This window comes from Stigmatopora argus, chromosome 10, assembly GCF_051989625.1.
Source record: "Stigmatopora argus isolate UIUO_Sarg chromosome 10, RoL_Sarg_1.0, whole genome shotgun sequence".
Classification (NCBI taxonomy): domain Eukaryota; kingdom Metazoa; phylum Chordata; class Actinopteri; order Syngnathiformes; family Syngnathidae; genus Stigmatopora; species Stigmatopora argus.
Genome location: NC_135396.1, coordinates 11,148,910 through 11,163,563, shown reverse-complemented (window position 1 = coordinate 11,163,563; position 14,654 = coordinate 11,148,910). Strand labels below are relative to the sequence as shown.

The following is a 14,654-nucleotide window of genomic DNA, read 5'->3' as shown; positions in this document are numbered from 1 at the left end:
TTAATTTATTTTCCTGTGGACCTGGGCTCAAATCCAGGCCGGTCCACCTGTGTGGAGTTTCCATGTTCTCCCCGGGCCTGTGTGGGTTTTCTCCGGGTGCTCCGGTTTCCTCCCACATTCCAAAGATATCCATGATAGGCTGATTGGACACTCTAAATTGCCCCAAGGTATGAGTGTGAGCGTGAATGGTTGTTTGTCTCCTTGTACCCTGCGATTGGCTAGCTACCAATTCAGGGTGTTCCCCGTCTCTGGACCAAAGTAAAGCTGGGATAGGCTCCAGCACCCCCCGCGACCCTAGTGAGGATATAGCTCATATAGTTCAGAAAATGAGAGAGAGAGAGAGATTTATTTTCCTCATCTCTCTCTCCATAACACCATTTTTGTTTTGAATAATATTTTGTGAAGTTATCATTTTATTTATTCCGGAAAATAATTTGTAAATAATGATAATGATTAACAAAGGAAAAAAAACGAAACTATAGCCTAAAATGATGTGTAAGGGATGTACTTCTCATTTTGGATCATGTTGATCACATATCTGCACTTTATTTATTTTTAATGTAAAAATATGGTCACTTGCCCTATAAAGGGGTGGCGAACAAATTAGACACAAAGAGCCAAAAATTTTAAACTGTGAGGGTCAAAGAGCCACACTTTACACCAGAAGCAGCATAACAAAATCCCAAATACCAAATCATTTTGGAAATATAATGCATTATTTGTTTTTAATGAAGCCTGATTAATTTGACTTTGTTTTAAGAGAAAATAAAAATGAGAGAAACATGAAACGAGGCAAAGAGCCACAGTAATAAGAAGCAAAGAGCCGCATGAGGCTCGAGAGCCACATGTGGATTACTAACCATATGGTCTCAACTGCGCATTTCATGAAGTAAAGAGTCCACCTTTTCACGTGGTCACGCAAGCTTGATATGAAATAAGAGTTGTTTTGATGCCCTTATAAAAAAAAAAAAGGAAAATGAGTGTGGGGTCTTCTCTGGCGTTGATGATAAGCAAGGGGAGGAGTAAAGGAGGAAGGGGCGGAGGCATCGGAGGAGAGGGGGAGCAAGAGACCCCGTCGCGTTTTGACCCTCCGAAACCTTCCCGCACACCGCCACCACCACCACGACCACCACCACCATCACCATCTCTACTCCTCCTCCTCCTCCTTCTCCTCCTACTCCTCCTCCTCCTACCCTTCGCCGAGGCTGAAAACACAATCGCTCATTCCCACCAGTGACATTTTGCAGCCCGTCGCCGCACGCTGCGTGCACAGCGAAGCACAAAAAGCCCCTCTTTGGAAGCTCGATCCCTCCTCGGAGCCTTCCTGACCTGCACCGAGCATCCCGACGGCTCGTAGCCGGAGCGAGAGGCGCACCGGGCGGAAGCGGGGAGGATCTACAGCAGCCTCCGCTCTCCGGACTTGAAACACGACTGGGACACAACTGGAACATATTATTCGTTTAGGTGGGATATTTAAGCCACATTTAAGTCCTTTATTAGTGCATTTTCCCCGTTGTAGTGGCCTGTTTATATAGCATTTTAGGCTACGGGAGCGTTTATATTACCAGTGTGCACGTTGTAAACCCCCCTTCGGGATGCTATATGTCTTTATTTACGAGCACCAATGCCATCTTTCTACGCGCCTGCTATAAAATGCAAATACACAGGGTGCAAAAGACACACGAGCTGCGACTTTATGTCTTATAAATATTGAAAAGAGCATTTACCTTTCTTGCAGGGGCACGGAGGCTGAGACAGCTGGACTGTAGCCGGGGAGTGCATCATCATCGTCGGGGAAAGAACCGACTGGCGGGTCGCATGGAGAAGAGGGTACGTCCATATTTCATTTTATTATTTAATGCTGCATGTTCAAACTTATTTGGAGGAATGATCCCAGATTTTGACCCTATGCTGATGCAAATGGAAGGTTTTAAATAGTAAACCACTAACTTTTGACCCTCTATTTGACAAGTGATTATTTGTCATTTAAATCAATAAGACAAAAAATGTATGGGTCACCACTTTACATTTGTGTATGTTTATTATTATTATTACTAGAATTAATCAATATTTCAAATCACTGTTTTTATAAATGAATGCGCTGGAAAAAATGTTTTTTTTAAATCTACAGTCAAATAATAAAAGCAGAAATACATGCTATGAACCCTGATAACAGTCTAAAGTGATTATTCTTAATAATTTAAGTAGTATTGAACTCATTGGATGCTGTTGGTTATCATTGTCATTATACTGACAATAAAAGCATTCAATTCAATTCAATTGACAACTATGGGCAACCAACTAATTTAAACTAATAGAACTGTCTGAAGCCTCCTCTTTCAGTGCCTTTAATGGTGCTAGTTGTCCAATCCATTCTGACTGGGACTTTTGGCAGTGATTATTCGCTAGCTCCAAGTTAAAATGGATTTCACGTCTAGCGCCAACAATGGCAGCCGATGAGTGCCTTAATGGCTTATTGCAGCAAGTCAGTGCTGATGCAGTTGATGAATGTTGGTTTGTCTTTTCGTGAAACTACAATGTTGCTTGTGCCAATCTAAATGCACACAAGGGTTAGATAGTGTGGGTCATTAAGAGGAGGAGAGCAGGGGCGGCTGTTCAACTCGGTAAGTAGGTCACTTTTTTTGCTACACTGATTCAGAGGCATGGAGCAGGAGAAGTGAGGCTGCAGGCTGAGACCTCACAGAGGAGGGGAGCAATTAGAGATGGACACATACACGCACACACTGAACATTAAAACAATATTTTCATGTGAAAAAAGTGTTTGTAAAAGTGTTGATTTTCCCATTGTGTAACTTATAAAGCTACGATGCTACAACAACCCTTTTTAATGAAATCAACCCCTCCATTTACAAAAGTATTCATACACTGGACTGCTATGTTTTTGTTTATTATTTCAGTTTTATTTCCCTATTTTGGACTTGGTTGTATCTATGAACGATCTTTGTTTAAAGTTTGTTAAGTTCACTCAATATTTTTAAGTCAGTTAAAACTGCCCGATCTAATTGACATTAAGGAATGTTGATCCACCTTCAAATATATTCTTAAGTTCATCCCACAGGCCATCACCAGTTTTTAAAATCAAAATTGGTGTCCTGTAACAATTGCGGACAAAAAAGGCTTATTTTGTTGGTCATAATATATAGTGCGCTACTATCTTGAAAAATAGATGCTGTAAAATTATTTAAAATATTTCCTGAATGAGAGTTGACTGCTTCTTTAGTATTATTATTTCCAGCAGACAGAATAAAGTTTTTTAAAAATCTCATTATTTAACTTGAAGTGTTTTGGCTGAATCAAAACAAAGCTATCTCTGAGATGGGATTATTTTTCTCGATGTATTTTCCCTGCCGCCGGCTGTACTTTTTAAGGCTCCATTATCTGTTCAACTAACACAATTACGTCTCGCAATAAAAATGTTGTCTAGCCTCTTGCGGTCCGTTTGTCAGCTATGCGACTTAAAACGGTGGAAATTCGCGGAATTTGTCATCTCGAGTTTTGCGCTTTGATCCGCTTGACGCAGCGAAACCTGATCGGGGTCATGCGTAAAGAGAGGCGCAATCCGATAGCGGTGATTGTGTTAATAGTCAACCTCCATAAAACTAGAAGGTGTCTCGGACCACGGCCTCAGAGCAGGTGCTTTGTGTGATCCCGGTGCCCATATGGGACTATGAAATGCAACAATTTGATAACCCATTTAGGACAGTGCATTGGTTCCAAAAGTGTGGTGCCTTTATTTTGGGAAACACCCAGGGTCTTGCAGATGGGCTCGTTGTGGGGGCGAGAGCGTTAGAGATGGGGGGAACGGGGGGTTGGTCAAGTAATGCAAGCGTGAAACATACAGAAACCAGGTTGGAATATTTATGAGTACTTGTAAATACACAAATCTAATGTAAAGGCGGTGTCCAAACGCCTACCTTAATATTAAAAAAAAAAAAACAGCTCAGATATGATTTACTGATATAGCATATGATCTAAATTAAATGACCAGAATGTTAGAATCAGCAATGCAACAAAACTACTGTACTTTTTCTGACTATGCCAATAATGATTATTTTAGTTAGATGAGAAAATATGTGAGAGCAGTGTTGTAAAATATGACCCAAATGTGAAAATAAAGAGATAGTTGACATTTTATGAGAATCTGCAACATTGTCGGCAGCCTGTGATTGTCTGACCTCGTTATGTTAAACTCATTATTAGTGGCATTCCCGTGTAATGGATGGTCATCGTCAATGTTATATATTTTTTATATAGATATGAGGATCACTGCCCTCACTGCAGCCTCTACAACCACAGCATGCAAAGTCACACACTTCTGCGGTAAATCATAACCTTTGTGGTAGCCCACAGAGAATAGTCCATCACAGACATAAACTACACGAAGCAGATCATAACTTTTATGGCGTGTTTAAAATAACACTAAAGTATAGAAGAAAGGGTCCGGCCCACCGGAGCAAGCTCTGTCGGAGGCTGTTGTGATCTCACTTGCCCTGCGGGACCGTGACAGGAGTCCCTTTAATCCAGCAGGAAGAAAAGTAGCGGTAGATGTGCTGACCTGAGCAGCCACAAAGCGGGAAGCTGCAGTGGGGCACAAATGAGCTCACTAACGCAGAGAAGGTGCAGGCGTGCTAGGCACATGTATATTGATGATGCTTTGTGTGCAAATGCTACTAAGTTGATGCTCCAACTCTGTTTGTTCCACACTGTGATCGTAATATTCGGGGGGCTGATAGCGAACCCCAATGAGGAATTCATAAATCATATAAGGTTAAGGGATCAATTAATCTGACCTATCTTTCTGATAACACTTGCACTGATAATGGTCTATCATGTGATCATAAAAGAAAAAATACAACATTAAGGCACAATATAACTTGGTAAACTGCATAACTAGTCAGATCTCAAATGGAATGTGACTTTATACTCATTCACTTTCTCATTATGGCAATATTCTACATTTTGAAAAAGGCTTAGCGACAACAAAGCTACATGTTTTTGATCTGTTTTCGAACCCCAACCCTTAAATTCATACAGTTACGTGATGTTTCTATCATTTTCATTGTCGAATATGACTCGTGTATTCCCTCGTCGACTAATCAATTCTCTGGCAGTATGAAGAGCTGGTGCACTACTCAGGGACGGAGGGCATGCCGATGGGGGTCTACGGGGAAAATGTCAGACAGCTTGCAGCCCCTCAATACGGAACCGCTATCCCGGACTCCCTCAAACACCACAAGGACCAAATCTATGGGTGCGTTGGTACATTGAAAACCTTCTCTTGATTTATTTCAAAGATTTTAAACAGCGTAGGGATTTGAGGCCCATTACCATTCAGCTTGTGTTTGTCTTCTCTATTTGACGTTTACAGCTGTCACTTTCATAAATACTGTGCCATAAAATGAATTCTCACACCTCCCTTGAATCTATGGCTTTCACACCGTGTGTCAACTGTCACTGTGTTTATGTTAAGTATGTTAACTGTTTGCCTGTGCGCACTTGTGTGTGTGCAGTCACCCACTGTTCCCACTGCTGGCCTTAGTTTTTGAAAAGTGTGAGCTTGCCACCTGCTCCCCCCGGGATTCCTCCTCCCTGTCCGCCACCTCCCACCTCCCGGGCATGACAAGTCACAGCGATGTGTGCTCTTCAGAATCCTTCAACGATGACATTGCTGCTTTTGCTAAACAGGTGAGTGACAGAAGAAGAGTCAAATACACTCCAACGTGGTCTTGACTTACTTACTTATTTTATAGATTCGTTCAGAGAAGCCGATCTTTTCTTCCAATCCTGAGCTGGATAACTTGGTATGGTGTACTATATGCTTTTTTTTATTAGATGAAATCTCGACCGAGAGTTGCACTGGTAATCAATTTTCTTTCTTTTCACATATAGATGATTCAGGCGATACAAGTTCTTCGCTTTCATTTGCTGGAATTAGAGAAGGTTGGTTGTTTGTTGTGCAAAAAGCACAATTTATGACTTTTTTTGTTTTGTTTTACTCCTATAGGGCACTCAATAAACGCATGGGTTGCTATTGATGGTTGTTCCCTTATCAGATTTTGCTAGCCAAGCTTTTTTCTAATAGGCGCCTCGTCACAATTTGCTACCACTATTTTCCTATAACTCCGTCCATTAGAGCTGTGACCATCTTATCGCACTAATGTTACCAAGGGAATAAATCTTCTTGCTTCTTTTTTTATGGGGATGCATATTTTGATGGTTCCAATGCACCTATCAAAAATGCATTCAGTACTCAATACATTAACAAAACACCGACATTCACCTCAAGACCACTGTGATATTTACTTTGGAGGCATTTTTCCTCATTACTTTTCAGTGGGAACATATTTTGATGATTCCATTGTAAACGATCATATGAATTAAAATATTGAAATAAGGACAAAGTGTTAAAGGTCAATATTTGAATAGCTATCCAATGTGGTGACCTGAGATAACATACAATAACAATAATTCAAATGAATTAAAAAAACAAATTTTCACTACTATTGAGAAATGTAGTATAACAAAAAGGGTTTTAGTGTTTGACAGTAGTAATTATTATTATCTAAGTGAATGTGAGGCATTCCTGGGCCGAAAAGTATAATTTTCTCATCTTTCTCTAAGGTGCATGACCTATGCGATAACTTCTGCCACCGTTACATCACTTGTCTGAAGGGCAAAATGCCCACGGATTTGGTCTTGGATGAACGGGAGGGAGGCTCCAAGTCTGACATGGAGGACTTTAATGGTTCCTGCACCAGTCTGTCAGAGCAGGTGAAGCATCATATAAAGTTAGAAGATGTAGACTAGTAGAAAAAAATGGGAGAACAATTTGCTAATGTGATAATTTCCACTCACATCTTTTCACTCTTTCTCTGCAGAATGCAACGTGGTTACGAGAGCCGGATGAATGTGCGACTACTCCTTTGGGAACCCCAGGCACCTGTGGTCTTCCTTCACATAGCACCGCAGACAACTGTAGTGATACAGGTGAGAAATAAAAAAAAATCTTCATGCCATCCGTCTACTTGGGATTGTAACTCATAATTAATGTCAACCTCCCAAATATTGACTTTAATACAAAACGCAAGCGATTCAAGAGCAGAATCCTCCGCCTCACCGCAACCGCAAATAACCAACTGTACTTTTATCATCTTACTATATTTAATATAACTGCATTATTGAATTTCTATTGAATCCTTTCTCGTGCGCCTTTTTACGTGGCTGTTGAAACCATTAGACATTAAACGCCCTCTTTTGATTTTACAACGACAATATTTTTTTTATTTTAAAATGCAATCTGATTTCATGAGCGACCAATAACTCAATTGGCAAGTCGGATATTTGCAAGTCATAACTAAGTCGCACGTTTTAACCTTCCAGTTTCAGGCAAGTCCAGAATAATGCTGGCAGAAATCATCCCAGACAGCCGACAAAGGTCACGTTTCATGTTTATGCCTGAATAATTGAAGCTGAGTGGCAGGCTAGCTTTTTCATATTGTTTAACTGTGTTGTTTTAATTAAATTGTAATGTCTCTCATCCTTTTTTTTTCATTTAAAGAAAAATCAAGCCTCTCAGTCAGCTTTATTCACTCCAGTGATAATCAAAGTGCTGCATTCACTTGCCTGCGGGGTATAGGAAGTCCTACTATTACCCTTTCAATTGCGTTAGGATATGAATAGCACATTTAAGGGCTGCAGAATCATGTCAAAAAATATCAGTACTGTAATGATATTTTATAATTACTTCTAAGATTGGGTACCACAGCTTCTGCTCTTTTAGGTTTGTGGTGTAGAATCCATAACTGTTCTTAGTTTTCAAACTATGGGATCATTGTTTTAAAAAAGGAAATAAGAAAAGAAAGAAAAACACTTTTACATCTGTGGCTGTTTTATTTATTTATTTTTGAAATCCATTACTAGAGACATAAAATATGCAGGAAATAACAGTCTTTACTGCAACACATTTGTTTTTATGAAAGGTATGGCGAGTTGTGTCCCTGTTTCAGACTTATTATATGGACAAAGCCCCCCTCTTAATGTACTTCAGACATAACTAAATGGGAAAATCTTAAAGCAGTCTGAGACTCTTGGCCATGAAAGGAAAAAATTGGGATACAAAAAGGCACGCTTGTCTTGATGTGTGCCAAACTGCCAGATTTATGTTGGCATGGTATTCAAAGGTGCAAATCTGGTTTTCACTCAAACAACAAAAGGACTGATCTCCATTGGTGCATACCTGTCAACCTCTGCCGATAACTGCCCTTATAAATGATTATGATTCCCCTTACAACCCCCCAAAAAACCTTACAAACACCGTACGACTCGTACGGTGTTTGTAAGGTTTTTTGGGGGTTTGTAAGGGGAATCATAATCATTTATAAGGGCAGTTATCGGCAGAGGTTGACAGGTATGATTGGTGTTTAACGCCTGTCCTTTTTGCCTTATCACCTTTTGTAAATAGGCAAGCAGATATAAAACTATAAAATCTCACTTTGTCGTTTGATTAGCTGAAAAAATCCATTTTTTTGGGCCTAAACTACATTTTTTTTTCTTTTCACCTTAAAACAAATGGCTTACTACCCTGACTTAAACATGCAAAGTTTCAAAATGTAAACCAGCAAGAGTAGTCCAAGTTAAGTCATATGATTTACAATGTCTCACATTAGGCTGGCTCTCATTTTAGGTGACGGTTTGGACACAGGAGTGGCCTCTCCCAGTACAGGAGAAGAGGATGAGTCTGACAGAGAAAGGAGAAACAACAAGAAGAGAGGCATTTTCCCCAAAGTGGCCACCAACATAATGAGAGCTTGGCTTTTCCAGCATCTGACGGTGAGAAGCAGTCAACCTTTTCTGATAATCCTTGCTAAATCACAGAATTTAGTCTATGCCATAGTTTTACTTACATGGCAAGAAATATTAAATGGCGAATCGGAGCGGTCAGTTAAATTAAATGGAGAATTTGGGAATAATTCAATAAATATCAGTGAATAATTGTGGGCGTGAAATAAATGGGGTGTGTAATTGTCCAGGAGGTTGTTAGATTGGTAATTAGTGACTAAATGAGGCAGGGCAAATGTTGCTTCCCTCCGATTGTTCCACTTTGTGCCGTGAGTGTGTTTGCATGCGTGTGCGTATGACACACACACACACACACACACATGGAAGGTTTTTTGTTGTTGTTGAAGAATAGGACTATGGACGTGAATTATTATGCAAAGTCATTGGTAATTAACCTGAGAGTTCCCATTACTAAAACCACTAATTAGTTTTTCAGAGATATTAAACCTTTCACAGATAGTGGTCACTACAGTAAACAGCTATTCAGAAGTTGACACTTAAAGTGTTTAGCCCTTTTAAAGGTTAAGTGACAATTTTTCATCATTTATAAAAACATAAATATTTGAAATTATTATATTATTTTTTATCATTATACATAATTTTATTTTCTAATATTTTTAACCCCTTTGACTCTTGAGACATAATGTACAGAAAATGAATGGATAAATATATTTTTTGTCGTATAAATACATTTATAAATAATTACAATGTTAATTCAAATCAGAATCAATAATATGAGGATGAATAAAAACAGATATGCAAACTGGTTACAGCCCCAAGCAATTTAGTTTATTTCCAGAGTGTTTCTATATCTACCCTTCGTTGTTCAATTAATTTAAACTAGAACGACTGGCATTGAATTCTCATCTTTCTTTGCTATTGACGGCTGGAGACGTCCGATTCATTCAGTCAAAATGGATTGCCGTTAATGGCAGTTAATGAGTTTAATAGGTACCCGGTAAGGGTGTGTGTTGAATTAGAGTGGAATGGGTTAAATTGACTGATTAAAATGAAATGTTTACGTATTTTCACATTTCTTTAAAGTAGTAATTTCAAGAAAATAGCCCTGCAGTATTTGTTTGTTCTGTAACGACAGCCCCGCGTGTGTCTTCTTTCAGCACCCGTATCCGTCAGAGGAGCAGAAGAAGCAGCTGTCACAGGACACGGGTCTGACCATCTTACAGGTCAACAACTGGTCAGTGTCCTGCCAAGCGACCCCTCTCCCATTTTAGTCAATCAATGAATAATCACTTGCCTTGCTTTAAAAACATGAAGTGTCATCTATCAAGCGCAAGGATTCACATTAAAGCTGTAAACTATGTAAAGCCAGCATTTTGTAGCTTTTTAAATCTCAACTGGGAGTATTTTGTTGGATATGAATGCGAATTAAATAAAACTCAGCCGTTTTATGAGACTGCAATGAATTCTAAATATAAAGCCGATTTAAAGGGGGAAGGAACATCCTACCAAGCATTTTGTTACAGGAGCAGTGGCGCAGTAAAATTGACTTTCTCCACGTTCATAAAACAGAATAGCTTATCAATATCCAATATTAAAATTATTGTCAGCGCCCCCATTTTCTATTAAGCTTTTTCACAGCCCTCTTTTAAGTGCTTAGAATTTCAAGATTCTACCATTGGCGTTAATAACAAATAATTGATTCCTTTCTATTATCATAATTGTGACCATATGACACCCCACCCTTGCCATCCCCCCTCCACACACACACATACAAGGCGTGTCCATCCATGGAGTTCAATCAAGTATCACAGGGTGATCAATAGAGGGCCTGTCCTAACGTTGATTTACTCTCCCCTTTGAAAGGGTTAAGCGGTTGTAAAAGGGAAAAGGTTAACAGTAACCCGATCAAGCCTTGATGATTCTCTCTCCTTTCAGGTTCATCAATGCTAGGAGGAGAATTGTTCAGCCTATGATTGACCAGTCAAATCGCTCAGGTTAGTGTTTTCAAGTCATTAATGTTTTGCTGTGTTTGGAGCTGCGAACTCAGTTGGTTTCTGTTCTCTTTTTCTTTACAGGTCAGGGTGGTCCTTACAGCCCAGAAGGTGCAGCTCTTGGAGGTTATGGGCTTGATGGACAAGCACACCTTGGCCTCCGCGCTGCAGGTATTACCTACTAATAAAATCAATATATCGGAATATATATGCATACATAGTACGAGAGCTGCAGCTACGCGTTCGATCGCAAGTTTGTAGCTTCCTATGTAGAGTATAACTGTCTCCGTAGTCTGCGTTGGTTTTCTCTGGGTACTACTGTTTCCTCCTGCATCCCAAAAACATAGAGGGTTGACTGGTTGAACACTCTAAATTGCCTCTAGGCATGAGTGTGAGCGTGAATGGTTGTCTGTCTCCTTGTGCCCCGTTATTTGCTGGCCATCAACTCAGGGTTGCCCCCCACCCAGTGCCTGTAGTTGGCTGGGATAGGCTCCAGGACCCCCGTGACGAAAAGCGGTGTGGAAAATGAATGAAAGTGCTTCAAATTGTTCCCTCCAATGAAGTGGGTGGAATGGGGCAGGCCTGCATACCAATTATTGGTGGAATTCTCCACCTCCTCCCAATGGCCATTCCGAGAATACTTCTTATAGATTGTCCTATAGATGTTGATTTTGAAACAAAGAAAAGACTAACCCTACCCTTACCCATTGCCCTGCACTAGGTCTTCAGGGGATGGCATCTCTGCAAGGAGACTATCCCGGAGCTCTGCTCTCCCAAGCAGCCTACCCATCCCACCCAGGACCTTCTCTCCACCCATACCCTGGCCCACACCCGCACGCTGCCATGCTGCTTCACCCACCGCCACATGCGCACCCCACAGAGCCCCTCCTTGCACAAGGACTGGACATACATGCACACTAGCTGTGGCAGGGGTCTCTGTGAGTGTGCGAGTGTGAGGAATCAACCACACTACTTAAAAAAAAAAAAAAAAAAAAAAAACGACACAAAATACTCCCAAGAGTTTACATTCCGTACAAAAGACAATGACCTCAATGTAGCGCTCACAAATGCCTACACACAGACACACATACATACGAAAATCCCACACTTGCACACACTGATTTAAGCCATACCTCTTTCCGAGTAGAAGTGCTTCCTTCGCTCCCATCGTCTCCACTGTGACCCGTGGATGAGACCAATGCTTTAATCTTTATATCCCATCATGCCTATTGTTGGACCACCATAAGAGATGATGGCAGGATACTCCAGATAACTTTAAGAAAGAATTCTTTACTGGATGCAACTTCATCCTACGATCATGCCTTCTTCAAACTCTGTCTTCCCGCACAAGTGACTACCCACAAAAGAAAAGGAACCCGCAACCCTTCCCCCTACTTTATTTAAGGCTGATTTGAGTTTTTACTTATTCTATTTTTGTATTTATGTATGCCATTCTTGGCAGTTGCAGTTTGACACAAGCTTGTTTAAAATCTTAGTGCTCTTCCTCAGCATGACGCTAAACACAATGAATGACTTCCAGTCTGCCTCGCTCTCATACCACTCACCTCCTTAATATGACAACAGGTGTCCATTGCACGTGCGTGGCACACACACATTCACACACTCTCATGCGACAAGCTCTTTAAGCATTTGCATACAACTTGTGTGTCAAAGCAGTGAGATGGGAGCCGCAGCCAAAGGACTAAAACGTTCTGCTCCCGATCAACTCTGCTCCGCTCAGACTGTATTGAAATATTTCTGAATGATATGGGCGAAGAATTAAAAATGTTTTTTCTACCACATGTGAATGGATCATCTTTCAAGGTCTCGGAAATGCTGTTTTCAGGCATTTAATGTCTACAGGTAAATTTTCAATGGGAATAAGATTGGGGCTTTGTGATGGTCATTTTTAAATGTTTAAGTAGCAGATTTTCTAAAGATATTTTTAGATGATTACTTTTTTATTACCTTGGAAGAAATTTTACCAGGTTTTTGTGTTGAAGGTGCTTAGAATGTCATTCTACAGCTACCTTAGTTAGTACCTCTAAGGGCTCTTCTCCAGATTTGTGGTTTCTCAATAATGTGACTGATTCCAATTATATTCATTAATTCAAAATGACAGGAATTCAAACCAGGTATATCAGTTGTAGGGTCTCCCGAAGGCCGAGTGGAGCGATAGTTCGATTCCATGTCGTTCCTCACTGTGTGGAGTTTCATGTCCTGGCTTGCGTGGGTTTTCTACGGGCACTCCAATTTATTCCCATATTCCAAAAACATGCAGCGTAGGCTGGTTGAGGATATGCGATTCAGGAAATGTATAAATGAATGAATGGACATTGGTTGTAAAACAAAAAAGTACTTTGGTGCCCTAAAACAAAAAGTAATTTGCAAGTATCGGCTAATTTTTTTAAATTTATTTTGTTTATTTATTTTTTGCAAATGAACTCCTCCAGTGTAATTTGGTGACTTGCACCCAAAATGCTGAAGTCTCTTTGAGTAAGTTAGAAGCAACAGCTTTGTGTCTCTGTGCCACAAAATGTCCTCCCAGATGATCACATTTCAATTGTACCGGAAATATCAGTTTAGCTTGTGTCATGCGATTACAGGGAAAGTTTCAATTTCTTAATTATACATCCTCATTTGGTTTCCATAGTGTTGTGTTTATCCTCACTTGTTCCTCACATAAAGAGACATGCATCCACCCCTAACGCATTCGAGCCTGAATACCCCCTTCAGACCTCACCCTGCCCCCCCAGTGGGGCCTAAAGCAGCAGGGGGTTAGGGGTTACGGTTCAAAATTAGGTCAACAGGAAATGACTGTTCTCCCTAGTACCTGGGTCCTGACCTCAGTGCCCCTACACTTTTCATTTGTCCTTGTCCCCCCATTGCACTTTTTCAAAAAACTGTCCCTAATACCAAACAACAGGATAATAAGACATATTATGTCCATCTTATTTTCACTATTGGTGGCTAAACTATTGTCAACGTTGTGCAAGAGAAAGCTCCTGGAGTATGAACCATAAAATCAACAATAAACAATCAGGTTTTATTTATTTTTTTCTGCTCCAACTGCCATAAATCGATACACTCAAATGGCTTTTCACGCTTGACGCAAGCCTTCTTCAGACTTATGATGTTGTATACAATTAGGATACGCCGCCACAGTCAATTCAGAAGTGTCCAATTTTTAGTTGTTAGCCTTTTTTGTGTGGGTTCACCTGGGCAATTAATTCCACAAAGGGCCGCAGTGGGTGCAGGTTTTCGTTCCAACCCATAAGGGGAAACCTTTCCACCAATCTGGTATCTTAGAAGTGCAATCAGTGGATTGCAGTCAGATGTTTCTTGTTTCAGCAGAAATCTAATTAGATAAACTGTCCGTGCTGGATCGGTTGGAACAAAAACCTGCACCCACAGTGGCCCTCGAGGACCGGATTGCCCAGCTCTGTTATATAGCCTCAGATCTTACTAAACTTTCAGGTTACAGGCAACGTATTTTGCTAAATATATATAGTACTGCTCTTCTTTAAGAGTGTGTGTTTGTGTGAAATACAGAATGTGGCTGAATATACTTTTGCCGTACAAGAAAGTGGAAGGTTAAGAACAGAGCTTGACCTTTAAAAATACAATTACAACATACAATTCAATGGCACACTCATAAAATGTGTATTCATAATATGAATCTGTTTTATGCATTTCATTACAAAGGCAAGCAGCAACATTCTCCAATATCTAACGGTGTTTTCATCACTGTTTTTAATGTGATGCCTGGCAATGACCTGCTTGATGACAAACAAATGTCTGTGTGTAATGTGCATGGCCGATTAGGGCATAAATAAGTGTGTG

The 14,654-nt window shown here is 40.3% G+C and overlaps 1 protein-coding gene across 1 annotated transcript; it reads left to right on the top strand.

Moving 5' to 3' along the window:
• The first annotated feature begins 1,062 nt into the window (after positions 1–1,062).
• On the top strand, positions 1,063–12,611 carry meis3 (myeloid ecotropic viral integration site 3). The gene is made up of 13 exons (XM_077611570.1): positions 1,063–1,464; positions 1,739–1,830; positions 5,133–5,272; positions 5,532–5,706; positions 5,772–5,822; positions 5,911–5,961; positions 6,643–6,792; positions 6,900–7,008; positions 8,705–8,850; positions 9,978–10,054; positions 10,756–10,814; positions 10,896–10,982; positions 11,533–12,611. Exons 2-13 carry the CDS (start codon positions 1,819–1,821, stop codon positions 11,730–11,732), a joined length of 1,257 nt encoding a protein of 418 aa, XP_077467696.1. The 5' UTR covers positions 1,063–1,464; positions 1,739–1,818; the 3' UTR covers positions 11,733–12,611.
• The last annotated feature ends 2,043 nt before the right edge of the window (positions 12,612–14,654 follow it).

What these genes read in the sequence shown, in the direction of transcription:
- meis3 (XM_077611570.1), top strand. An exon ending in CACAAGGACCAAATCTATGG is followed by an intron (nt 5,273 to 5,531) that starts GTGCGTTGGTAC and finishes GTGTGTGTGCAG; the next exon opens with TCACCCACTGTTCCCACTGC. An exon ending in GGCTTTTCCAGCATCTGACG is followed by an intron (nt 8,851 to 9,977) that starts GTGAGAAGCAGT and finishes GTCTTCTTTCAG; the next exon opens with CACCCGTATCCGTCAGAGGA.